The sequence below is a fragment of the Poecile atricapillus genome, chromosome 10 (genome assembly GCF_030490865.1).
Source record: "Poecile atricapillus isolate bPoeAtr1 chromosome 10, bPoeAtr1.hap1, whole genome shotgun sequence".
NCBI lineage: Eukaryota > Metazoa > Chordata > Aves > Passeriformes > Paridae > Poecile > Poecile atricapillus.
The window spans coordinates 20,627,830-20,654,374 of record NC_081258.1 but is presented as its reverse complement, the minus strand read 5'-3'; the positions used below and the strand labels follow the sequence as shown (position 1 = coordinate 20,654,374).

Below are 26,545 nucleotides of genomic sequence, written 5' to 3'. Positions count from 1 at the left end.
TCTCTTCATGTGCAGGCTGGGTTGTGACTCACACCCTTGGGCTGATGGCAGCAGCAGCGTGGCGAGCTCGCACTAAAATGAGGACAGAACTCAGCTTCTTAAGGCTGGTCACATGTTAAAAATGCAAAAAGATGTAAAGATGCAAAAAAGTAAGGCTGGAAGAGAAAACCAGCAGGTGGAAGTGTCCTGATCCAGCAATTTCCATCTGTCCAGAGTAACGAGGGATTGGAGAGCTGCTTCCAGCTCTGGACCTGCAGTGTTCCCTGCTCACACACACACTTAGGGACAGTGTGTTATGGCCCAGACCTAGAAACAGGTGCTTTTTAACGTTAGAAAGGCAGAAAATCGCCCCTTTCATGGTGTGAAGGTCTTGCCTCTGCTCTCTGAGAAATGCTGAGTGTGTCTTTAAATGAAAGAGGGTGGAAATGGTGTTGTGGATGATCTTTGATTTCAGTTAGACTATGGAAAACTGTACTGCTCATTTAAAAAAAGAGAAAAACCCATAAAACCAAAAAGCAGGAGTAAATGTGTTGGTTAATGCTGTTCCTGTAAAACCATGTGGCCAGGTCCAGCAGAATAGGGATATACAGAGCAGTTTTGGAAAATCTGTTGGGGGAGGTCTTGAGGAAGAGAGGGAAAGAGGAGAAAATACAACATGAATGGATGACTTGACTTCAAATCCCTGCACTTCAACTTAACTCAGGGAAAATAGGTTGTGACAGTGTGTGAGTCATACAGAAACTGCTTGGAAATAGAGGGGAATGTGAAAATACCTTTGGATTTGGCCAGTGGGGACCTGTACCTTCACAGCTGGGCAGTGAGGGAGGGGAATGGGTGGAAATGGAGCTCAAAGATCCCATGGAGGTTGTAGCAAGGTGGGGGTCTTGGAGGTCTTTTCCAAACTCAATGGCTCTGGGATTCTGTGTGCATGGAGCACGTAGGTTCCAGGAGGAGCCACAGCTTGGTTTGTGATCTCTTGGTGGAGGGGGAGGAAAAGGAGGAGGAGGAGGAGGAAAGCTGGGGAAGCCCTTGATGGTCACCACGCTCTCCAGCCTTGCCGAGCAGCACAGGGAGCCCTTGGCCAGTAGAAGAAGATGAAAGAATTTCTGTGCAGATCTGTTTGTATTGATATTCTCAAGAAAGTGGGGGATAAAAAGCTCTGGGAACCACTGGGGAGTTTGTTTTAAGTGTTGTGGATATGCAGCTGGATCTTCCTTGCTGAAAACAAGGCACAGTGAGGACGGAGGGTGCAGATGGATCCACAGGCTCTGGTGCCCATCTGGTGCTGGAGCCCGTCTGGTGAATCAGCAGCCCTGGGTCGGGGGCTGTGCCTGCAGGGAGCTGAGTGCTCCTGTGGGAACAGGTTTGTACAGGAATCTCATCCAAACCAGGCTCTGACTAAGTCACATCGCCATGGTGCAATGCCAGGCCGGGTTTAGGATGTGGCTGCACCTTGGAAAAATCTTGGGTTCTTGCTGTGAGGTCCCTTTTAAAGCAGTGCTCATGTGACAGGCTGCTTACAGGGAAAATAGAGCTGCTGCTGCAGCACCTGGTGCATCCCCAAATCCCTGACAACTGCCTTGGAAAGCAATCTCAAAGCCTATCTGTCTTGACAGTGTCTCTTAATGGCTTACTAATAATGCCTGAAGATTTGCTGGAGCTCTGCCACAGCCCTGCTGTAGAATCACAGAATCATGGGATGGGAAGGGTGGGAAGGGATCTTGCAGATCCTCCTGTTCCACCCTCTGCTATGGACAGGGACACCCTCCTCCAAACCATGTCCAGCCTGGCTTTGGTAGGTTCAGAGTGCTCTGCTCTCCTATCCTCCAAACTGAGAACCTCTCAATTTTCTGTGATTAAACTAAATCTTCCCAAACTGGGAGCCTCAGAAGGTGTTTTCCAAGTGCCCTCCAGGAGGCAGCCAGAGCAGGTAGGGAGGGATCTCCTCAATTGCTGGCAGAGGTGCAGCGTTCAGAGGTGCAGCTTTCTGCTGGGGTCAAGCCCATGGGGTTCACTGTCATCTACAGCCACATCATCATGGGGACATGGGAGTGGCTTGGATTTCTAAGAGTAGAGGTTGTTGTGTGAATCCTAAAGCAAAAATTCCAGCTCCATAAACGTATTTTGCCGTAGCATGAGGCTTGTGCCTGTCATGATGGGGAAGGGGTCATGTAATCCATGCATGCAGCACTGGATTAAATTATCATGTGCTACAGGGTATTAAATCTCAGGGTTTGCTCTCGTTTTTGGAGGAAATGGAGATTTATGGGACAGAGTAGCATCACTGCCAAGCTGAAGGAGGCTTTTATTGTAAAATAAAATAGGAATCAGAAGACTCTGTGCACACTCAGTCATGGGCAGAGAAGGTTTGTGTACAGCCCTGACAGCTCGGGGTGCTCCAGAGTGTTTGTGGGGGAAGAGGGACATTGTGCAAGGGAGGCTTGGGTTGGACATTGGGAAGAATTTATGGTAGAGATTGTCAGTCACTGGCAGGGAGCTGGTGGAGTCCCCATCCCTGGAGGTGTCCGAGGGATGCCTGGATGTGGCACTCGGTGTGCTGGTCTGGTGACAGGGTGGGGATCAGTCACAGCTTGGACTTGCTGGTCTTGGAGGTCTTTTCTAATCTCAGCGATTCTGTGAAAGCAGAAGCAAATGGAAGCCAAGAGCTTTGCTGGGGAGGAATTGGGATGGTCAGTTTTACTGCTTGGAGAACATCTAGGTGCAGCCAAGCACATGGAGAATCCTTGGGCTAAACAGGGAACAAAGGCAGCACGAAGCTGGATTTTCCATTTACCAAGTCCCAATGCCGAGTGCTCCGGCGGCCAGCCAGTGCCAGGCTCTCCTCCTGGCCCGTCCTCCTCCCGCTCCCCCAGGCTCCGCTGACGCCGTGTTAATAATTACTAGAATGTACTTTCGGGCAGGTTATTTGTTTTCCCTCCTCATGATGTGCAAGAGCGGATAATGAAATTAATTTGCACACTTGGTGAGTTTGCAAAGCCGGCTTCAGCCACGTTGCCACGATACTGCGGCGGTGCCGGCGGCTCCCGGGGCCGGTGTTTGCACAGCCGGGGCAGCCGGCTGCTGGCGTGGGCAAACAGAGCTCCGAGGGAGCTGGGGCGTACCCGGCCACGAGAAAAGCTCCCTGCAGAGCCAGCACGGAGCGTGCAGGCAGTAAAAGCCCTTCCAGGCTGTAAAACCCCTTTCCAGCCTGTTAAACCCCTTTCTGACGTGGAGTGTTTGGCAATGCCGATTCCAACCAGTTTAGTAGGTCAGCAGCCCAAGGAAGAAATTCCAGGGTTGCTCCTGCAGGTTGTGGAGCTCGTGGTGGGATCACCTGGAGCCCATTGGTGAATTCAGGTGTTTTGTTGTTGCTTGTCCTGAGTTCTGCATCCCCCTGCCAGGTGTGTGGTACATGAACCTCGGTGTTTTCCTGGAGACAGGGCAGTGCTGCTCAGAGCTGGCCAGGCTCTGCTGGGCAGGTTCCAGTCAGGAGGTGTCCAGTGAAGCTGCTCAGCCTGTGGGATTCTCTGGAGAGATGGATGAGTTTCACAGTGAACTGGGAACTGCAGCTCCAACATTCCCATCTCCCTCACCACTGGCTTGGCCCAGGGGGGCAAATCAGTTTGGGACAAGTCGTGGCTGGGTTGTTTTCTGTACCCTAATTCACCACACAGGTAAAGGACAGAACCAAGAGCACAGAACTCAAAGGTTGACACTCCTGTCCTGCTCCTGAGGCCCCTGGGGTTGAGCCCTCCATGGACACCAGCAGCATTTGCTCAGTGTGGCTGTGTGCTCCTGAGCCAGGCTCTGCCAGGGTTCCACTGAGAAGGTTCAGTCCTCAGGTCCCAGGGAGAAGCTGGCTGTGCTCAGCTCTCCAGGCTGTGGTTCCCCTTTGCTTGCTGTGATCCTGCTGGGAGCACGTGTGCCACGTCAGCCTGGCACAGACCTGGGAACCAGGAGTAAATAGCACTGCTCCTGTTGTTCCCTTCCAACCTGGATCCTCATGATCCTGCTCCAAGGCTTGGCTCTGCGGGTCCCTTGCTGGGTTATTTTGGTGTGCTGCAGCCTGGCTTTGGGTTGCTCTTGGGGTAGAGGTACCTGTCACTCCCAGCTTGTTTTCCCCCCCCACCAGGGTCACAAAGGCTGGCTTTGATCCCTCCCTTCTCTGAATTCTGCTACCAAGTGCCACGTGTTCACCCCGGGCTCCTCAGCCTGGGGGAGGCAGGCGGATCCAGCAGGCAGCTGGGAGACAGACCTTGCTTTTTAAGGAAGAGAAGGAGGCGGCAGAGAATCTGTTGGGTTTTTTTCCCCCAATTTGCCACACGTATGTGTTGTCTGAGCTTTGCCTTTTGGAAGATGCTGGGGCTCCTGGGTTTGCTGTGGACATCCACAGGGCCACACGTGTCGCACCACAGCACGTGTCTGGTCAGCTGCTCCAGGTGTTCCTAGAGTTATGGAGTCATGGAATAGTTTGGTTTGGAAGGGACCTTGAAGCTCATCTCATCCCACCCTGTTCCATGGGCAGGGACACCTTCCACTGGAGCAGGTTGATCCGAGCCCTGGCCAGCTTGGCCGTGAACTTCCAGGGATGGAGGATCCACAACCTCTTTGGGTGTGCTCAGTTTCTGGCCAGTATTGAAGCAAAAACTTTATAACAAATTTTTCTACCAGAGGCCTTGTGTCATTTGATTGGGCTCAAAATCAGGAGAGGCTCTCAGGTTTGTGTTTTTGGGGACTCATGTCCTTAGAGAAAAAGCTGTTAGTGTTGTTACAGCTCTCCATTGCTCCTGCTCCAATGGTACCTTCAACGAGAGCTCTGCAGAGAAAAAGGAGTTTCCCCACACAAGAACATTGCCTTTTTGATAAATGCATTCCTGTGTCTTTATACACAATAGAACTCCTTCAAAAGCTGTGTGATTTGGGAGATGGAAAGCTGCAGCTTTGTGGAGAATTCATCTTGCTTTGACTGTTTGCAGAGGAGCAGCAGGGCTGTGCCGTGCCCAAACCTCCCCTGCCGGCCCCTGGCCCAGGATGGCCCCTTCCCCTCGGCTGTGACGTGTGTCCAGCCAGGGTCCTGGCACAGAGCTGAGCCAGGCTGAGCCTCCTGGCACCACCGTGCCAGAGCCACCTCCTGCCGCACCAGCAGCGGGAAAACCGGGCAGGAGCTTTGGCTCCTGGAACGAGATGGGCAGGAGTGATGAAGGTAACGGGCAAAGTGCTTCTCCCCATCCACCTGGCAGCAGAGGCTGCGTGGTTTGCTCGGAGGAGCTCAGGATTTGCGTTTCCCGTGTTGGCTGTGGCACACAGAGCCCCACGGAAGCACAGCAAGCGCCTTCCTGTCACACAGCTCGTTCAGTAGCGATGGGCTGTCGTCAGCAGCACAGCTCCAGCCAGAGCTCAGCTTCCAGCTCGAGCTGAAACAATCAGCAAATCCACTCTTGGTATCAGGGAGCCACCGTGGCTTTCGGAGTGGTACAAAAAGTGTGGTGACAGTTCTCACCAGCAGCTGAGGACGAGGGGAGCCAGCTCTGAGTGAGCCCAGAAATGTGCATGGAAGCTTTTCCCTGCCCTTCCCTCCTGCCTGCATGGAGCTGTGAATCTGGCTGGAGCCCGGTGCTTGCCCGGCCTTGGCGCGGCGCCGAGCTGCTCCGTGGTGCGTGGTGTGCTTGGGAGAAGGGCTTCCCTGCCGAGCGCTGCTCTGGCACAAGGCTGGAATTTCTCATGGCCCAGGCTTTTCCTCATCTCCCCAGGTGCCTTCCATGCTTAGAGAATTCTGGTTTAATGTGAGCTTTGAATCAATCTTTTCATCGAATCATGGAATGGTTTGGGTGGGAAGGGGCCTTAAACCACCCCCTGCCATGGTCAGGGACACCTTCCACTAGACCAGGTTGCTCCAAGCCCTGTCCAACCTGGCCTTCCTTCTGTCCATGTCTATTCAGTTGTTGCTCTGTCATTTAAAAGCTGACAGTAGCATGGCAAACAAATCCCAGTGCTGCTGCAAAGTGTTCTGTACGTGGATCAAATGCGAGTCTGGAATCTGGAAGCCACTGGCCTCAGTGAGAAAAAAGAAAGAGGAAAACAAAACTCCTGTGTTTGCAGACCCCAAATAAGAGTGTGAGAACTGGAGTTCTGTGCTGGGTTTTCCCCACAGCCTGATGCTTTCAGGGCCCTGTGTGAGATTTGTTCTGTTCAGACCTTGTTCCTGAATCCACCAAAATGTTTCTGAGGTTCCCACACTGGGAGGAAGCACGAGGATGCTGAGATGGAAAGAGGGGTCCTGGGAAGAATTATGCAAGAATGGGAGAATGAGGAATGTTTTGCTGCCATTACCATGGATTTTCCTGCTCACAGCTGGGAGAAGATGTTACTTGGCTGTTGCGACATCGTGGACTGAAACCAGATATAAACACAAACATCCCACGGCTTTTGTCCAAATCCCCCGAGGCTCAAGCAGGGATTTCACTGGGGGGTAGCTGGTATTGCAGAGCCCTCAGTTGGGGGTCTCCTTGACTTGAAGGACCCTGTTGCAATGGTCATGGCATCTTTTGTAAAATATTTTTCGTTTCTTTCTCATGTAATGAACATGCTTGGTTGTGGGCTCCTCTCGGGTTTAAGCACTTAAGTCTGGTGGTTTATTTGTAGTTATGGCTGTTTCTTGTCCTAGATGTGGACCCAGTGATACCCAAAATTGAGCAGGACTGCAGTGAGTCTCAGCTGGGTTTTACTGGGGGCTGTGTGTCCATGAAATGTGTGTGTGTGTGTCCGTGCAGGTGTGTCCATGTGCACGTGTGTGTCCGGAGATGGACACTGGGAATACGGAGTATTCATGGAATTCAGGCAGCCCAGACTCCCAGGGCCAGGTCTCTGTTCAGCTGTGGTATGTCAGAGCCAATTCTGAGTGCCCAGGGGCAAACAAGGCACAGAGTTGTCAGTGATGAGGCCACAGAACGGTGATGCCTGTGTTCATTTAAACAACCAAAAATGAGTCCAAACGCATCCTTGATCCTGCTCCCTTCCCGAGCCTTCCTGTTGTGCAGCTGAGCAGCAGATGGGACTCACCAGAGCTGCCATGAGCTTCCTGTAGGAGCAATGCTGGTCCTGCAGCCTCCCCTTGGGACAGGACAGCAGTGGGAAGATGGACCATGCCCAGGTGGGAGCACAGAGGATCCTCAGCCTGGCTGAGGAGGGAGTGGAGCGAGCCAGCAGCCCCTGCCAGCCCCACGTCCCCGGTGCCACCACGGGGTGGGTGACGCAGGTCGCTGACGGGGCACCGACAGCCGCTGCTGCTTCATCTGTCACCCTTTGGTCCATGATGGTCAGGAATTGTCTGTGCTCACTTGTTTCTCTGTCTTGAAAATGGAGTCTGGCTCGTTCCTGGGGCTTGGCTGATGCTCCTGACCCCCTTGAGCTGTGCTTGGAAGCCGCAGCCACGGCTCCGTGCTGGGCACAGAGGGGCAGAGCCCAGCTCCCCAAACTATCCTGGGAATGGAGCTGGTTCTGCAGATCTGTGGTGTTCTCATTTTGCCAGGATAAAGCAGCCCTGGGGGATCCCCATCTTTCCCAGCTGGAGGACCTTCAAAGATCCCACTTGCGTCCTGGTGAGCTGCAGGTGAAGGCTTCATCCTCCTTGGACTTCTCAGCTCACCAGCATCACACTTCTCCCTTGTTCTCTTTATGCTGGGTACTTTGGGCTGCATTTCTCCTCCCATGTGCAGCAGCACTGGGAATAGTCATGTGGAGTTGATCACTGTTTCAAGGAAGTTGATGTGCAGAAACTCTGGTCGTGACTGTGTTGGCAGATTACAGCTGGTTACAGCTTTTCCCTGGCTGAAGCCTGATGGGTGTCCAGAGAAGAGATGGGAGAGGCTCAGAGTCCTCCCTCTCCAGCAGGTTTTGATCTGGGCTGGTGATCCAGAGCCATCCCAGAGAGAACAACAGTGTCATGACCAGCTTTCCTACCCTGGCTATCAGTGCTGCAGCAGGGCCATGTGCTGCTCCGGAGGTTTCCACATCACAGCTAATCCCGCTCCCAGACCGCAGCACGGAGCACTGACTCAAAGTACAGTTTTGTAACTTGGCCGGGAACCAGATCATCGGCAGCATCCCCAAATGGAGCAATACCAGAGGCAGCTGTGTACGGATAATTGAGGGAAGGGTTTGTGGGAAAAATTGCTCCCGGAGAAACCACACAGGCGGAGTGGCTGCTTGTGGGTGCAGGGCACTGTCAGGGCTCTTCTAGTCTGGATTTTGTGTCTCCCGAGAATGGTCCCAGCTGGAAGATTCTGAATCACAGCGTGGTTTAGCAGAAATTTCCAAATATAATCCTGTTAAATAGCAACACTCGGTGCAATAGAAATATGTTATCAGAATTGGAGACCACTGACCTCTTGCTGGGGCAGGAGGTGACACTGGCAGGTCACAGGTGTGGGGTTGTGGTTTGAATTGAACCCCTTGGCTGGGATGGGTTTGTGTGATGGAGCCATCCTGGAGATGTTCATGGTGCCCAGCAAAGTCACGAGCATCATCTTTGTGGTGATCCTTGCAGAGCTGGGGGCACATCCATGTGCAGCCTCAGCTGCTCCACTGTGTTGCTCTCTGCAGGTCCTGAGGAGCTCTGGGGAGGGGCATCTGTCCCACAGAAGATTGAAATACTAAAAGCTGCTGGAATTCAATGTTATTATTTAACTCAGTTTAATCTAAAGTAACTTAGGCTGCAGGATCATTATCTTTTGTTATGGTGAGGGTGGTGAGGCCCTGGCACAGGTAGCCCAGAACAGCTGTGACTGCCCCTTCCCTGGAAATGTTCAAGGCCAGGTTGGGCAGGGTTTGGAGTAACCTAATGTATGGAAAGTGTCCCTGTCCATGGCAGGGTGGAGTGAGATGGGCTTTAAGATCCCTTCTGTCCCAGTCTGGCATTCCATGATTCCAGCTGAGGAAGTTCACTTGGCTGGTGTGTGTTTGAGAGAGCAGCAAGCCTTGCCCAAGCCAGTCATTGCAGGATATCAGGAGGTCAGGATATGTGGGGTAAGGCTGAATAAATATTTTGGAAAGGTGGAAGAAAGGACAGTTACTTGGGACCAGGTAATGACTGAGAACAGGAAAGGAGAAGCAAAGAGGTGAAGAAACATGTGTCATCTGTAAGAACTGACGAGGAGCTACATCCCCTTTCAAAAGCCAGGACCAGGTAACAGGTCCCCAGGGTAAGGAAGGATGTGGAGTTGAAGGTGAGGATGGAGCTGTGAGACTGGGATGAGCCCAGCTGTGACACCAGGTGACAGCGCTTCCCCACCGACTCTGCCCCAGGAAACGAGGGATCTCCGTTCTCCTTGGTTTCAGTTCTGGCTGTAAGAATTAGCACCTTGCTCTATCTCTCTAATAGCTAATCTTTGTGATTACCCATTGTCAGGTGCTGAGGAAACCACCTGTGTTTGCTGTGCAGGTCTGTGGGGCTCCTGCTGCTCCTGGCTGTGTGTACTCATTGTGGAAAACCATGGACTTCGCTCTTCCGGAGCCGAGCTGGAGCACAAAGAACAATTGTTCCTTGTTCCCCAAACTGCACGTCCTTCTGGTGCTCACAGGCAGCTTTAGGGTCTAGCTGTGGCTCATGTTGGCCACACAGGTGGAGGATAACCTGGTGCAGGGCAGGTGCTGGGAATGCATTGGTGAGCTGAGGCTGGGGCAATGGTGCTTTTGAGAAGCCGTGGCTGCCTTATCCCTGGAAGTGTTGGGTAGGGCTTGGAGCAACCCGGGCTAGTGGGAGGTGTCCCTGCCCATGGCAGGGGGTAGAACAGGATGAGCTTTGAGGTCACTTCCAACCCAAACCATTCTGGGATTCAGTGGTTCTGTGTGTTGAAAGACATCAGCTCTTGTTTTTTTTCCCTTTACTTTCCAGAGCTGGGGGACAAGTGTCAAATTGTGGGTGTGAGTTTTTAATCTAAGGCAATTTTCAAAGATTTAAGACAGCGTCCTTAAAAGGAGGCTGAAGTATTAAAATTTTCATTTTTCACAGGCTTGTTCCTATTCCAACCTTTTCAGACCAAACAAACGTGTTGGATCTGTGCAAATAATGTCTGGGGCTCTAATTGCATCGGGGGCTTTGCACGGGCAGGAGCATCCAGCCAACTCCCTCCTATTCTGGCATTTAAGGAAAGCTCCACAATCTTTTTTACTCCAAGCTGGCGGGATATGGGCAGGCTCCAGTGCACAGATCGTGGGCATGAGCTCATTTGTTGTGGCTTCAGACTGAATGGCAGGAGTTTGGCTGCTCTGCAGGAGGGCAGGGAAGGAGGGCTGGGACCAGGAAAGGCTGTCACTCCCCTTGGACATACATCTGGAAATGTTCTTTATTCTTTCCTGTGGGCGTGGGGAGGTTGCCCAGAGAAGCTGCCCCATCTCTGGAAGTGTCCAAGGCCAGGTTGGATGGGGCTGGGAGGAACCTGGTCCGGTGGAAGGTGTCCCTGCCCACAGCACACATATGGATGTTGGGGTGTTGCTCACTGGTTCCATGAAGCAGGAGGGGTAGGGATGGGAAGTTTAAATGTACTTGGGGTCCATAGGGGTGGTTAATGAGGAGCTGCTCTCCTGTCAGGCCCAGTGTTGGTGGTGTCTGGCTGGGGCTGGAGTCTGTCCATGGGCTTTGTCCTTGTCGTCTGTGCCTGTCCCAGTTTGCCCGTTGCCTTCACTGGGAGCCTGTCCTGGCTAATGGGTGCCACTGCTCCCACGCTGCCTCCCAGCTGCCCAGATGTCCTGGGGTTGAAGCCAGCAGTGCTTTCATCCTCCTCCTCTTCCTCCTCCCTCCAATGATGACACCCCTTCCCCTTCCATCCCTTTTGGGACCGTGGCCTTTTGAGATCCTTCACAGACGTGTTTGGTCTCAGTGTGTGGCTTGGACTTGGTATGCCCTGGGCAAAATAAAAACCATTTTCAACTGTTTCCTTGGCCCATTGAGGGGACAGGGGGTGATTGTGGGTGGGTGTGCCCGGGGCTGGCTCTGCAGAGCCCTGCCATTCCCAGCCAGGCTCATTCTGCACAGCTCCAGCCCTGTTCCTAATGGTGTTCCAGAGTCCTGTTCCTCCATCCTCTGGGAGGGTGCTCTGGGATGCTGTGGGGGCTCTGACCCCCACCCAGGGCAGAGTGAACCGGGATGTTTCCCAGTCCAGAGCAGGGTGACTGGGCTGGGTGTCATTCCTGCTCTCCCAGCTTTCTCTTGGCTGGCTGGGACCACCAGAGCCTTCCCTGCTATCCTGAAACAGCAGGAGCTGCCATACCCAGGCCAGTCCATCCCAGGGCAGGCTCCTCTCTCTGTTCACCACTTTGTGTGGGATGCAGCCTCTCCAGCACTGGGGTCTGCTGTGGCTGGGCTGGGGGGCTGCTGTGCACCGGGCTGGCCGTGCACGCAGCCAGGACTGGACCCTGGCCAGGGGTAAACAGCTCCTTTGTTTTCCTGGAGGAATACGAGGGATTGTATTCTGTTGAGCTCACTCCATCTCCCACTTGGTATTGTGCAGCCACATGTGATCAGCTCCTCCGAGGAGCTGAGTTAATTGTTAGTGAAACAGGAAGGGTGCTGCTTGCCTCCTGTAGGGAGCTGAGCTTGAGAGGGGCATCGTGGAAAAGGGGTGGCTCATCCAGCTCCTGAATTAGGAGGGATTGAAGCCAAATTGTCGTTCTGCAGCCCTAGATTTGCCACTCTGCAAATGCTCTGTCTCGAGCTGGGGAAGGCTCTTCCAGCCAGGAATCTGTGCCTCCGCTCTGACTCTTACTAAACGTGCTTAAAAATGAAACAAACTTATTAAACGTGCTTAAAAATGAAACGAAGGCTGCGTCGTTGTCGGTAATTGTTGTGCAAATGTGATACTCCCTGCAAGCTGTGGAACAGGCCAGGGCTGTGTTTACCCGGAGAGGCAGCCGGCTTTCCAAGTGTAATGAGTCAGCTCCGTGAACAGAAGGGGCGCAGAATTAATCTGGCATCCGTCTGGCCTTTTCTCAGTTAAACAGGTTTTGGAAGCTCCACGTGAATAGGTGCCTACCCTGGTACAAGCAGCCACAAAGACTTGGGAGTGGGCATGATTTTTTTGGGAATACACTGGCAGTGTGCAGGTCATGGGGTGCTTTGAGCAAGGCACTGGCAGTGACGTGGGTTTGGGTTTTGGCTGCTGGTGGGAGCAGAGCGTGGCCCAGTCCCATCAGCAGCAGAGGTGAAACTGCTTTAGTTTAATATCCCTTGCAAGGTGTAAATAAATTTCACTTGCCCAGCACTTCTTCTGCATTTCCACCTCTTAGATTTGCAGTGAATTTTGAAGGGAATATTGTCCCTCTGCTTCTTTCTTCTGTACCTGCACTTTAATGAGCCCCTGTAAGAGAAACCGAGGGGAAATAATTCTTACATTTTCCCAGCTGGCTAATGATGCCTGGCAGAGAGAGATTCCCAGAGCTGGGAATGGCTGGAGCTGCTCCTGCAGGGACCCAGTGGATGTTCAGCATGGAGGGGACACTGTGGACTCCCAAAGCTCAGCTGTCCCCGTGTTGAGCAGGGGGCACGAGGAGGGGTTTTGTTCCTAAATATGGATAATAACCTTCCCACAGCCCAGGCAGAGGAGCTGGGCTGGAGAATCAGCTGCCTTGGGAAGCAGAGTGTCCTGCTGGAAGCACCAGCACTGTCTGTGCCTGCTGCTTTGGGCTGGGAATTTGTGCTGTTTCAGGGCTGGGCTGAGGCCTCTGAACCACCTTTCAAAACAAAACAAAAAACAAAACCCAAAATGTCCCAAGGCCTCTGAAGCATAAATGGAACAGAAATTTTGAAGGGATTTCCAGGGAACTTCTCAATAGAAGACTTCTCTCTCTCCTCTCTGAGAATTCCCATCTCCCTGGACAATTTCCTGCAGTTGTAGCTCTGCAGAGCTGCTGCTGTAAGTGGGTGCAATTTAGAGCTGGCAGGTGACAATTACATGGGGAAAAGTTCCTGTCTGTGCCGTTCCAGCCCCAGGCTGGGATTGCTGGGGGTCACTCCTCACAGATATCCCATTGCACTGATGCTTTCCAGCCTCTGGTCTTGGGAGAGGAGATATTCTTGTTCACCTAAAAGGGCCTTGGCTGCAGCTGGTGTTCCTGAGCCCTGCTCCAGCTCCTGCCTCGCTGTATTTCACATGGCAGTTGTCTTTCCAGCCCTGTAACCAGGCAACACACGAGGAGCAGGAGCGCTTTGTCCTCTCCAGGTTGGCTTTCCCAGGCCGAGGTGAGGAACAGGGTGAGGAGCCGTGACAAAACCTCTCTGGGAACGCCGAGCCCTCCGCGCTTCCTGCTCCCATCTCACTACGGCAACGGCTTCCAAAAGTGCATTTTTAACAGAGGTTTTGTAATTTGTTTGGTTCTGCAAGTGTGTCTGGGAATTCAGTGTGGCAAGCTGGGGTGCAGGGCTGTCCCAGCCCGGGGTCTGTCCCCGTGTCCCTGCTCAGGACAGAGCTGCAGGAAGCTTTATGTGAGCTTGGGGTGATGCTGGGGGTGAAGAGCAGGAGGGCTGTTGCTCTTTGGTGGGACTTGATCCCTTCTAGGCTTTTCCTTGTGTATGAGACAAGCCGTGTCTGCAGCTGCAGGATCCAGTTTGGAGCTGGCCTTTCCTCCCGGGATACAAGCGATAGGATGAGAGGAAACAGCCTCAGGCTGTGCCAGGGGAGGTTCAGGTTGGAAGTCAGGAGGAATTTTTTCATGGAAAAGGTTGTCAGGCATTGGAAGGGTTTGCCCAGGGAGGTGGCAGAGTTCTCATCACTGGAGGTGTCCAAGGAAGGCCTGGACGTGGCACTTGGTGCTCTGGACTGGTGACAGAGTTGGGATTGGGCACAGGTTGGACTCGATGTTCTGGGAGGTCATTTCCAAGCTCAGTGACTCTGTGTGATTCCATGTGTGACTCCTTGCAGCACCTCTGTTACTCTGTGGGAGGTGGCAGGAGCTTTTTCCACATTTCAGGGTGCTCTGCCATCCTGGTGTAGCCATCCAGGGGTTGGGAGGGGGTTTATCCCCACGGGAAGTGCCTTGTCTTGCCCCCCACAGTGGAGAGATCCTTTAGAGATGTCTGACCTCCCTTTTCCTCTCTCCCAACAGACGGTTGATGATGAGGCGATGGCAGCATAAATGAAGATCAAGTAAGGAAGGCAGAACGATGCCCAAGGGTGGGTGTTCTAAAACACCACAGTCAGAAGATTTCTCTCTCAGCAACGACATGGTGGAGAAACAAACGGGGAAAAAGGTAACGTGTTCGGGCCACCTGCCTTCCTTTGGGGATGCTGCTCTTTGGGCCTGGAGTCTTGAAGCCATGGCAGTGTTTGCCATGGCAGGAGGTTTTCCTGGGCTCTTATCTGGGGATTTACATTGGTGTGTTGGTGCTCTGCCAGCTGATGGGGTTGGGTTTATTTCCCTGTGGCTCTGCTCGCCTGGACCCGAGTCAGCTGGGCAGCAGGGGATGCTTTGGAAAATTCTCTTTTGCGAGTTTTGTGTGTTTTTAAGGGTTTCTGCACTAAGCTGTGGAAGACCTAAGTGATGTGGTGATGGTGCAAGTGTGTGCTGGGTGAGGGAGGAGCTTCTCCTCCTCTGGATGGAAATCCAGGTCCTTGTCAGCACGGCTGGCCTGGCTTTCCCCAGCAGCAGGGCTGGACCAGGCTCAGCCCAGGAGTTGCTCTGCTGAAACTGCTGCTTCTGAGAGTTGATTTGAGGTGTTGTCTGTTTTTTGGCGTGGCTTAGGTGAAACTACTGAGATGAAATCTGAGTTTAAGGATAAATACCTTCACACTTCTCCTCTTCATCCCATTTTGCTCCAGGCATGAGCCCAGTCTGCTCTCATTCAGCTTTTTCCCCCTTTCTCAGTATCAGTCATTTCCAGTCCATAGCTGTGCAGAAAACTGTGCAAATGTTACCTTTAAATAAACATGAAAACCTACATCTGCTGAATTCTGCTAAGGAACAAATCTCATCCACTTCCCTTTCATCTCCTTGCTCCAGTTTCTCAGCATTCCCCTGGGAGTTTCTGCCTGGCCCGGGAGCTGAAGCTGAGGACGGTGAGCTGGTGAGCCCCAGCTCCGTCACTTCCCCTGCAATCCCACCCCAGTGATGGCAGCAACTCCTTGTATGGCTGAGCTCATATTAGTGACAAAATGAGAAAAATACAGAATAACCAACAGGAAAATCCCAGGCCAGGATTTGATTATGGAGCACCTTGGTGGCACGTGCCACATTCCCCTTTCTGTGTCACTGCAAGTGCAGGTCGGTGCAGGAGTGCTGTGGGACAGCATGGGGCTTCTAGGAGGGGACAAAATCTGGGATTAGGGATGTTGGAGGGGGAGCAGGTGCCCGGTAGCATCGGGAAGATGCCAACATTTGCCCTGGCAGAGGAGGCTGTGCCCGGCAGTGCAGGATATGTAAATACAGGCTCGGTCTGGGTAAGAGGCTTAATGCTGGCGCAGGTGCTTGGGGAGGGAGAGGATCAGTTGGAATATGAATCAGCTCCCATTTTATTCCATCCACTCCCGGCAGCTTAAAGGCTGCGTGTTATTTACAGAGCAGGTTTGTCGAGCGGCGCGGGGCACGCCGGGAAGCGGAGTTATCTCCTGCTGGCTAAATAACTAGGACACAATTCCTGCTCCCGTTCAGAGGCCTGCCCGAGAGGGGACAGGGCAGAGTCTCTGCTCCTTTAATTCTGCCTTTTCCAACAGAGGAGACGCTCACGGGCTCCTGTGTTCCAGAGGCTGAGCTGAGCTCCAGCCCGAGTGGCTTTTGCCCTGTTTCTGGTTAATTCTGAAGCTGAGCTGGAGCAGTGACTCAGGGGAAAAGCACTTCGACCTCCTCCCTGCAGACGCTGTTGTACCTGCCTGTCAGCAAGCGCTGCCTTGCATTTATCTTGCCTTTGTCAACACGTTCAAAGGGCCGAGCTGGGGCTGGGCACAGCTTCCCTGTGAGGCTGGAGAGGGAGGCCAGAGCCCGGGTCGTGCGCAGGGACCCGCCGTGGGCACGGGCACAGCCTGCCAAAGTGGTGCCAACCAAGTGTTTTCCTTGTAATGGGACCTTAATATCAGTATTAATTTAGTATTAAATGGGCTTTACATGTCTGGGCTCTGCAGCTCTGGCAGATGGAGAGGGGGTCCTGGTGCTGCAGTGGGCTGAGCACCACAGGGGACCAGGGGGCTGGCCTTGAGCTGAAGGAGGAGAGGTTTAGATGGGATATTGGGATGAATGCTTCCCTTTGAGGGCCTGGCACAGGTGCCCAGAGAAGCTGTGGCTGTCCCTGGATCCCTGGAGGTGTCCAGGACCAGGCTGGACAGGGCTGGGGGCACCCTGGGACAATGGCAGGTGTCCCAGCCCATGGCAGGGGGTAGAACAAGATGAGTTTTGAGGTCCCTTCCCACCCAGACCATTCCAGGATTCTGTGATCACCAACTTTTACACCTAAGTGCCGTGCTCCATCACGTATTGGGCTCTCAGGGGAGCTGCCCTACTCCAGAGGGCTCCTGCTCTGAGGAGGAGGCTGTGAGCTGCTGCCTGTCAGCAGCAGAGCTCACGACAGGAGGGAACTCCAGGCTCTCTGCCCCTCCTCGGGAGGGATTTAGGAATCAGTGGGATGCGGCCCTGAGAGTGAAGTGGAGTAAGGAGCGTGTCTGAGGGCGTTGGATGCTCCGTGGTGTTGGATGAGGAGCTGTTTCTCCCAGGCTTTCTGGAGCCCTTATAAGGCTGCACAAGCCTTGTCCAGGGCGGGCACTGGCAGCCCCCAGGCTCCTCCTGCTCCCTTCAGCCTGAGGGCTTTTGTAAAAATCTGCATGCCATATATGAATAATTCTCCTTTCTGGTCTAGATCCACAGATCCCCGTAGCAGGAGGAGATTACTCATGACTTAGGCTGAGCAGAACACCGCAGCAAGCGTTGTATCAGTTGCCAGAAGCGTTTCCTGATGGGGCTGGCCTGGCTGCATGGTTACACCGTGTGCTCAGCACAGCCTTTGCCTCTTCATGGGGAAATGCTCCCTCTTGCACAGTCAAAAGTGAATTTTTGCTGCAGTGAGCACCAAGCAGAACAGCACTTAGCTCAGTTTTTGCTTGTAGGAGCTGGTAGAGGTTAAAAAAACTTGAGGTTTTTTTTCTCCTTCCCCTTCTCCCCTTTTCAGAAAAGGGAACGTGGTCCTTATTTTTCTGTTTTCATGAGATCTGCTGTGCTGCCCGGGCTTTCCAGACTGGATGAGCGAGTGCTGGGCTCTGTGTCCAGCACAGTCACCTACTGGGGTGTGAAACCTGCAGGAGTGTCTGGGTGACTGAAGAGATGACATTTCAGTGAAGTTAATCAGCCCATGCTCATCACTGGGTCATATTTCTTATAAACTTTGGTGCCTGAGGCTCAAAGGAACAAGGCTTCAGCTCCAGTCACCTCCATGCTCCACATGTTTTATTGCAGCATTGATAACCACACAAATTCAGACTTTGTGCAATTTTCTCTGTGTGTGTATGTGTCATACCCTGGCTTTGGGAAGGCTACAAGGGGTCCAGATTTAGGGAATCGTTTGGTTTTCACCACATCCAGTTGCTTTCTGGGTAAAACTGCATGTGTTCCTTTTTGTAATGCAGAGTGGGAACCCTCTGCCCCCTCTCCCTTCGTGCTGGCAGAGCCAGGACAGACCCACTGGTGCAGGGAAAGTCCCTCTGTGGCAGCATTTGCTTTTTGCAGCGTGGGTTGTTTGCTCACTGCAGGAGTCTGATGTGGGGCACCAGCCTTGGAGCTCTCCTGGGTTTCTCCTCCCAGGCTGCCCGGGCTGGTTTTATTCCTTGCTGCCTAATTTTTACTGACATCACAACCTGAAATGCTTGGAGCTCGTTTTGGAGAACAAAGGGCTTTGGGGATTTCCATGGCTGGCAAGTGCAAGTCTCTGCATAAGTGCTGGGCTGCAAGTCAGGCTCTGTCTGAGCGAGGTGACGGGGCTGGAAATACGGATTTCTTTGCATGGCTTTGTAAATCGTAGAATCATGGACTGGTTTGGGTTGGAAGGGACCTTAAAGCTCATCTCATCCCTTCCCTGAGGTCAGGTTGCTCAGAGTCCCATCTGAATGGCTCTATCTTGCAGAAATCTGCATCAGAAATCCCCAGAGGGTTGTTTTTGCTCTGAGGGCTGGCCTTTGGCCAGTTTGTGTCTCACAAGTGCCCTGAGCAGATTGGTATCAGGGTCTGTGGTGCTGATGGGGGAAGCCCTTCCATCCCCACCCTGCAGCATCTCGCTCTGGGTGGCTGCTGGGGCCAGTTCCTGGTGGGTTTGTGCTCCAAGCACAGCAGCTGAGAGTGATTTGTGATGCATCTTCTCACTTTTGCAAGAGTAGCTCAGGGTGGGTTGTTACTCATACAGGAACTCTGCTGCAAGTGTAACGTGGCAGGAGGGGATTTTTCCTGCACTCGTGGCTGCTGACTCCCCTTTGCCAAGGCAGCTTTTATTAACACCTGCAAAGGGGAACTTGCTGCTGCTGCTGAGCTCTTGACTCTTCCCCGTCCCCAAACTCCTGTCCCAGCCTTGGAGAGCCCCAGCTCTTACACAGGGCTGTTCATACAAGTTTCCCTGCAATGTTGAGGCCAGGCTGGATGGGGCTCTGAGCAGGCTGATCTAGTGGAAGGTGTCCCTGCCCATGGCAAAAAGGGTTGGGATGAGCTGAGCTTTGAGGTCTCTTCCAACCCAAACCATTCCAGGATTTTTTGATTCTAATTTGGATTTGTTCCATTCGTGAAACCTGATGCTGATGAGCCTGAGCTTCCTTTAAACATGAGAAGACCTAAAAATGAAACCAGGTTTTACTCGAGTAAAGGATGACGTTCTTCATTACAGAATTGGAAATAATTAGGGAAGCAAAGCTTCAAATAAGACAACGAAAACTTTCAGGAATTGGACTCTCCAACTGCCTTGATGTTCCACCCTCTGCTGCAGGCATCCCCAGCAGGTCGCTGCTTTCCAGGGGGAAGCAAAGTCTGGATCTTCCTTGCTCCAATTAGTAGGAAAGGTTATCATTGTGCTACTGTACGAATTAATCTTCAAAGCGGTGCCGGCGCTGCCGCCGCTTCCTTCGCTGCCTGGTATTTAATTGTGCTGAGCTGACTGGATCAGCAGCTCCCAGCCCTTGGGCTGGATGCAAAGGAAGCTCTGCCCGAGCGTGCCCGGCGCTGGGATTCACACGGACACTGCCAGGGCCACGCTGGGCTCACCTCTGCTCTCACATTTTTCACAATTCCTCTACTCTGTCTCTCCTCCAGCACGGAGATTTTAGCAACGTGGCAATAGCTATGGCTTTAAACTGACACTGGGGATATTGGGAATAAATCCTTCCCTGGGAGGGTGGGCAGGCCCTGGCACAGGTGCCCAGAGAAGCTCTGGCTGCCCCTGGATCCCTGGCAGTGCCCAAGGCCAGGCTGAACAGGGCTTGGAGCCACCTGGGATAGTGGGAGGTGTCCCTGCCCGTGGCAGGGCTTGGAACGAGATGAGCTTTAAGGTCCTTTCCAACCCAACCAATTCCATGATTCAGACTTCTAGAATGAGCTGCAATTTTACCTGTCCTGCCCTTTTTCTCACTCCTGAGTGCACAGAGATCCCAGGCAGCATTAATCCAGCAGAAAACCCACCTGTGTGTCTAAGAGCATCATCCAGATGCTTCTTGAACTCTGACAGCCTTGGTGCCCTGAGTGCTTCACCCTGCAGGAACCTCACAGACTCCTGTCTGAAGTGTTCAGAGATGCCTTTTATTCAGGTAGATATAAGGAAAAGTTAAGAATGTGAATGGTCACTGTGGAAAAGAGGTGCATTATTTATTTGGTGGCTTTTTTTCGAGAAATACACACATTTTCTTTTATTCTTTTGATAAAATATTTCATAGACTCATAGAACTAGGACAGAGCAGGCTACCTGCTCACAACGCGGCATTCCTGGCAGGTGATGGAAGCTCCCTGGCCTCGCTGCCACCTCAGAGCAGTACAAGTGGCATCATTTGTTATTCTGAACTATTTTTGTTCACCTCAGAAAGCATAAGTCAAAAGCTTTTCAATCTGGAGAGTTTAAAGGAAATGCTGGAGTGTTTATTTTGGCTGTGGGGGCTCTGTCCCGTCGCTCCGGGGCCGGTGCTCGGCAGCTGCTCTCGAGCAGGGCTGCCCTTGCTGGGGCTCCGAGCGTGCCTTGGCTGCCTCCCACCACAGAGCCCTGGCAGGTTTGTTTCTCTTGCTTTACCAAAAAAGGGATTCCCCAACCCATTTCCTTCATCCTCGCCGGAGAGCGGCGCTGGGGCCGTGCAAACACATCCCCCTGGGGCGAGTGTCCTTCTCCTGCGGGTGAGCTGTGGGCTCCACACAGACACGGAAAGAGGAAGGAGTGACACGCACGGTGACAGTGACACTGCAGTCCTGTGACACCGGGGCCACCTGCCAGGGCAGACAGCAGGACTGTGCCTCTCTAAACAAGGGAATGCTCTTAGGTTGGCTCCTCTGAGCTTCCAGCCACTCTCTGGCATGATTCCGTGTACTGAGGTTCTTGTGTTTAATCTCACTCTGCCTCCGAAGCGCAGAGTCTGGGTTTTGCTGGGTTGTTGAAATCAGATCTGTGACAAAGGCGCTTGTGCTGCCCTTGTTGTTCAGGCAGGGGCATAGTGGTCAGTCCAGGACTGCTCACTGAAAATAATCCTGGTCCTCACATGCAAAAACACAGGGCGTGACCTCGGGCTGTGCATTCCCAGCACACTGGACTCCTGGAGTTTGAGTTGGGAGCCAGCTCTCCCTCGGTCATGTGAAAAATCTCACCTGTCTCAGTATCTGTAATTTTTGCTTGGAATGTTCATTCAAAATCTCTCCCTGCTTTTGAGCAGTTTGCAGAATTTCTGTTTCACATTAAAATCCAAACCAGCCCAAACAAGCAGGACTGATACAAAGCAGGAATGGTTCTTGTGGTGTGGCTGCATTTGGAAATCCTCAGATTCCTCCATCCCAGCCTGCCTTCCCTCAGTGCCCGAAGCTGGGTGCATCCTCAGCCTCATGAAAAGTGTTGGCTTCATTTTCACATGAATTGGTTGGAATTTGGCACCACACAGCAGCCTTGATTGGCCTGGCTCTTCTCTGGTGGTGGTAGAGCTTTGTATCTTGGTGGAGGCTGCGTTGGCAAACCCTGATGCTGAAAATCCACAGCAGAAAGGGAAGGGATTTTGTATGAGGCCAGTGCAGGATATGGGGAATCAGGTGAGCACAGTCTGGAGAAGGCTCTTGTTGACCTTGGTCTCTGTTTTTTTTCCAGGATAAAGATAAAGTTTCTCTAACCAAGACTCCAAAGTTGGACCGGAGTGATGGCGGCAAAGAGGTGAAAGAGCGAGCGACCAAACGCAAGCTGCCTTTCACTGTCGGAACAAATGGAGATCAAAAAGACTCGGATACAGGTACAGAAATGTCACATTCCACCCTCAAACCCTGGCTGTTGGGGCTGCTGGGGAGCACACAGGGTCCAGTGTGCAGCCAATCCATGTGGAAGTGTATCAAACTCCCTGTATTCCTTAATTGAAGGAAGAAGCACGTGGACAAGGGGCTGGATAACTGCTCTGCTCCACATGTGCACATCTCTTCTTAGTGATGTTTTCAGGTGGACCAAGCCATGGCTGTGTGAAGAGACTCCCTTCCTTCAGGTCTTGCCTGTTCTCCTTGTTTCTAACTATCCCAGTTCAGGAACTGTGGCTGGGACAGGCTGTGGAGAGCTGCATGTGAGAATCTGGAAAACAAGGGAGTAAAGCTCAGTAGTCTTTAAAGGAAAATCAGCAAGTAGAATCTGGTCAAGCAGGTCAGTCTTGTAGCAGGAGAGTGGCTGGTGCATGAGGCTCCTGGATGGGCTGTTGGATTTGTTAGCAACTGGGAAGTGCTGTCACAAAGTTTTGGCATGGAGAAAATGGTCTTTTTTGGTTGTAAGGGGCTGAGCTGTGGAATTCTGGACAGGGGTTTGTGTGGGTCCTTGCTGTACATTCCTAGGAAATCTGCATTTGGAAACTGTTCTGGTCAGGTAAAGCTCAGTGATTATGTAAAGAGATAAAACAGGTTAAAAATTGGGAATGTGCTTGGAAATGGTACAAGGGCTGTACTGGGTGGTGCTCTGTGGGGAGCCTGGGAGGTGGCCTGATGTGGGATGTGTCTCCTCTGCTTCAGGAGGGCAGATCTGGAAGGGCCAGGAGTGTCCCTGCAGCAGGGAGAGCTGTTCCACAGGCAGGACACTCGGCAGAGACGTGTCCAGTGTTCCCATGGGTTTGTGTTCCTGAACTCCCTGGCTGGGGAGAAAGTTTCCAGACGCTCATTAATTCTCTTAAACATGTTGGCTGATTGCAAGGTTTGGGGTTGCTGTGGTGTGTCCCTTGGGGTGTCACCTTGTGGGGGTGGCTGGGGCCAGGCAAAGCTGATGAAGCAGAGCTGGAGCTGCTCTTTGTCAAGGGTGTTTGTGCCATGTTCAGTACGGGGTTGAGAGCTGAAGCCCAAACTCGCTGCAGGGCTGTCTGACCCTCGTGACAGCTGGAACGTCACGACAGGGATCTGCTTTTCCCAGGGCTCCAGTCTCTCTCTGGCCACAGAGATGTTGGAAATGTTTGCACTGGCAGCAGCCAGAAGGAAACCAAATGCAGAGGAGAGCAGAGAGAGCTGCTGGGAGAGGCTGTGGCTGCTGAGTGAGAGCAGCAGCCCATGAGATTCCCTTGCTCAGGGGCTCCCCCATTACCCCTGTGCTTTCTGCAGCCGTGTGACTCTTATCTCATCTTCTCCTTCCTCTGCAGAGCTCTTCCCCTTCCTCTCCAGGGCTCATCCTTCCTGAGGAAGTGGGTGAGCTGAGGGGTAGCAGCAGCCCCAGAGGAGACCTGGAGGGGCTCATGGCACGCAGAGACCCATTTAAAGACAAACTCTGGCAAGGTGTATGGGAGGTGCAGGCGAGTCTCAACAACCTGTTTGGTGGGGACTGGGGAGGAAGTGACTCTGGGCTGGAGATCCCAGCAGGGAGCTGCAGGTCAATGTGCACGGTCAGACCGGTGCTTAGCAGGAGCCTGTTTGTCTTCCCTGACATCCTTTACTCCAGGAATCAGCTGCTGGAGATGGGAAAAGACTTAGTGATAGGAAAAGGCTTCCTGGCACCTTGCTCTGCTCTTGCACCACCCCAGTGTGGCTGTTTCAAGCCTGTCTGGTCCTTGGCCTGGCTGGAGGTGGAGGCAGGTACAGACGTGTTTGTGGTGCTCAGAAGCTGCACGTTCTGGGGTGGAGGGGTCCCCCCAAGTCTGTGCCATCGGTGGCACCTGGCTGAGGACACAGGTGTGACACGTGGGACAGGCTTTTGTCTGGAGCAAAGGCTGCTGTGCACCCACCCCGTGTTCCTGCAGGAGGGGGAGGCTGCTGCTGCTGCTTGTTCTGCTCCTCAGCTTTGCTCCCAGCCCTCAGAGAAGCGGGATTGCACCATCGCTGCTGGCTGACCCTGGGTGGTTTATGTAACGTGGTCCTGCTTCCCAGGCTGTGTCCATGGGCTGCTGGGTGTGCATGAGGGGGTGTGCCAGGATGTTCCACAGCCACGTGGAATTCAGCTGTAGGGACGTGGGAGCTAGCAGAGCTCTCTCTTTGCCTCTAGTGGGGTATTTTTCTCCTTTTCAAGTGTTTAAACAATAGCGTGGATCCTCATCCTGATGTGTTCAGTGACTCATTTTCCTTAGCACGGTGTGTGTTGCTTTTTTCCCCGGATGGCTCTGGCTCAGCCTTGACGTAGGGGCTCCATATGTGGGGTGAGAAACATCAGAGGTGGGTTTGTCTCCCGTGGAAGGGCAGCAAAACCCTCCCTGGCCAGGTGTGGGGCAGCAGCTGGTGCTGCAGGATGGGTGGGGGGCAGATGGATGTTGGGAAGGAATTCCTTCCTGTGAGGGTGGGGAGGCCCTAGCAGAGGTGCCTGGAGAATCTGTGGTTTCCCCATCCATGGATGTGTCCAAGGCCAGGTTGGACAAGGTTTGGAGCACTCTGGGACAGTGGAAGGTGACCCCACCGTGACAGGGGATGAGACAAAATGAACTTTAAGGTCCCTTCCCTCCTAAACCATTGCGGGATTCTGTGGTGTGGGCTCCCAGAGGCACTACTGGCCAGCACTTTGCTGAGCCAGGTTTGGTACAGTTGGTTCAGAGCTAAATCTTTTAAAATAATCTTTCTCAAAATGGTTTCTAGAGCAACAATTCTGGCTCTTGGGTTCCTCAGAGTTAACTAAATAAACTGTCTTTAGGAAAAAAAAAAAAAAAAAAAAAAAAGGCATTGAGCCATGAGCCTCCAGACTGTGCATGTTACAGCTCCAGCACTGTGGGAGCAGCATCTCTGTGCCTCAGACTTCTCCTTCTTCCTTCTCCTTCCCTCATGTGGCATCTCCCCACATCCACAGGCGCTGCCCAGAGCCTACGTGCTGCCTGGCAGCCTCCAAACGAGCACAGCCAGCTTTTCTCCCAGCAATTCCAGCAGCGCGCGAGGCTCCGCGCGGCTCCTCGGCCGTGTGCCGCTCCGGGAGGGGGCTTCAGACCCAGGAATATTGGATAATTGTGGTATTAACAAACACACAGAGAGCGAGCAGCAGGGAGAGGGGAGCGGTCCTGCTGGGAAGGCACCTGGCAGGAGAGGTGGGCACGGGCAGCTGGCGCAGCGGTGCCGTGGCTGCGGCGCCGAGCTGAGTCACGGCTGACTCAACGGCACCAGACTGCCGGCGTGGGGCCGGGCTCTCCCCACCTGCCTCGGGCTGGGACGGGATGGATCAGCACCAGCAGCTCCCTCTCTGCAGAGTGGGGCAGGTAGCGCTGCTGGGGAGCAGCTGTGAGGCGCACGGAGCGCAGAATTCCGTGTGCCCTCTCCTCCTGCGGATGGTTTCCTTAGCTGGACGTCACGCTGGCACTTGAGTCCCTTGGCTTGAGGTGCAGCTGTTGTTTCCAGGCCTTTAGTCATCAGCAGGGAGAGTTGGGGCTCCATACAAATCTGGCAGCATGCTGAGATAATTTTGGCCTCTGACAGCTCTCCCTGGGAGCTGGGAAGGCCTGAGCGAGGCTGGGTCAAAGCTGGTGGTCCCCAGCAGTGTTGGGGCCCTGCTCTCCCTGGGGTCCCACTGCCTCCCTGGGGTCCTGCTCCCTCCCTGCGCACCCAACTCCCTCCCCATGTCTTCCAGTCCCCTCCTCTTTGTCCAGCTCTCTTCCTCTGTGTCCATCTCCTTCCCTGAGTGCTCTTGGAGGAGTAAGGGAGAGAGAAACCCCCACCAGTTCTCCAAGCTGGTCTGTGCATATCAACCTTTCTGGGCTCCAAGGGCTCTCCTGGTGCCCAGGGCTGATCCCGGGGACTTGTGGCCAGCCAGAGAGGTGCTGTGGTGGACGAGGGCCAGCCTGAATATGGTTGGCAGGAACTGGCCTTGGAGCTTCAAACTCCTTCTCTCTAATCCCCCGAGGTTGTTACGTGACGCTAATTAGTAGGTTAGAAAATGCTTGATGAATCAGCTGACCCAAACCATCCTCTCCCAGAGCCGGCTGCTGCTTGCCTAATGCTGGAGCGTTTGGAGCGGCACGGCATGGGAACGGGCTCGTTAGTCCCAAGTCGGCAAGGCTGGCGAGGGAATCCGTGAGAAGCAAATTGCTGGCTTATTAAAAAAGGCATCTGCATCCCACAGTGGTGCTGGTGCCGTTCCCTGAGCCCGGCTGCGCTCCGGTGTGTGCAGCTGGGGGCTCGGAGGGGCCGCGCTGCAGCAGGGCTTTCTTTGCTTCTGTCATTTCAATCCTTTTACTAAAATAGTAAGAAACTGTTCTCACCTAGCAACCAGGGAGAGAGTGAATGTGAGAGCTTCTCCCTTCCTAGCTGGGCTCCATAATGCCGGTACAGTGTGGAGATCCTGGCACACACCAGCCTTCAGATCACCCTGAGAAACTCCCCGTGTGCAGCAGCCATCTGGGAAGGGCTGCGCAGAAAACCAGGTCGTTTTATGACGGGAGCTGCCATAAATCTCCCTCCTCCCCCCTCATCACCTCCTTAACATGCAGAGGGAGAGGTTGCAGTGTGCTGTGTCTCTGTGAACCAAAAATCTATCAATGATGGCTTTTTCCTTAATACAAGAGCTTTTATCAGCGCTGTCTGCAGAGTGTCCTGGCCCCAGCTCCGGGAGGGGAGGGCTGGCCAGAGCCTTCCTCCCCCGTCCTCCCTCCTCCAGCTCTTTCTATTTCGTGGGAAATGAACGGTCTGGACTTCAAAATTGGTTTTGCTCTGAATAACTCACTTTTAACATGGAGATTGTTGTTTGTGATGAAGCCTCTGGGTTCCTCTCACAGCATGTTGGGAGCCAGTGGCCACTCTGGGAAGGAGCTGCTTTTACACATCAGGGCACAGCTGTGGGGTCTGGCCTACAAGTGTAGGGAGAACACCTGGATTTGGACTTCAGGCTGTCACACGGCATTAAACCTCTCTAGTCAAATTACATTTTAAAATACTGCAGCCATTGGGGTTGGGCCTTGCAGATCTTCATCCCCAGGGAGCCCAGCTGAGCACTGGGGAT

General features: G+C 53.2%; 1 protein-coding gene across 3 annotated transcripts in view; it reads left to right on the top strand.

Moving 5' to 3' along the window:
- The window catches only part of ANKRD11 (ankyrin repeat domain containing 11), a 128,773-nt gene that overhangs the window by 81,984 nt on the left and 20,244 nt on the right, over positions 1-26,545 (top strand). For all 3 annotated transcript variants that reach the window (XM_058846347.1, XM_058846348.1, XM_058846349.1), the window contains exons 3-4: positions 14,098-14,242; positions 21,278-21,416. In XM_058846347.1, the coding sequence (XP_058702330.1) occupies positions 14,156-14,242; positions 21,278-21,416 (226 nt within the window). In that variant the 5' untranslated portion in view covers positions 14,098-14,155. The remainder of the gene's footprint in view (positions 1-14,097; positions 14,243-21,277; positions 21,417-26,545) is intronic.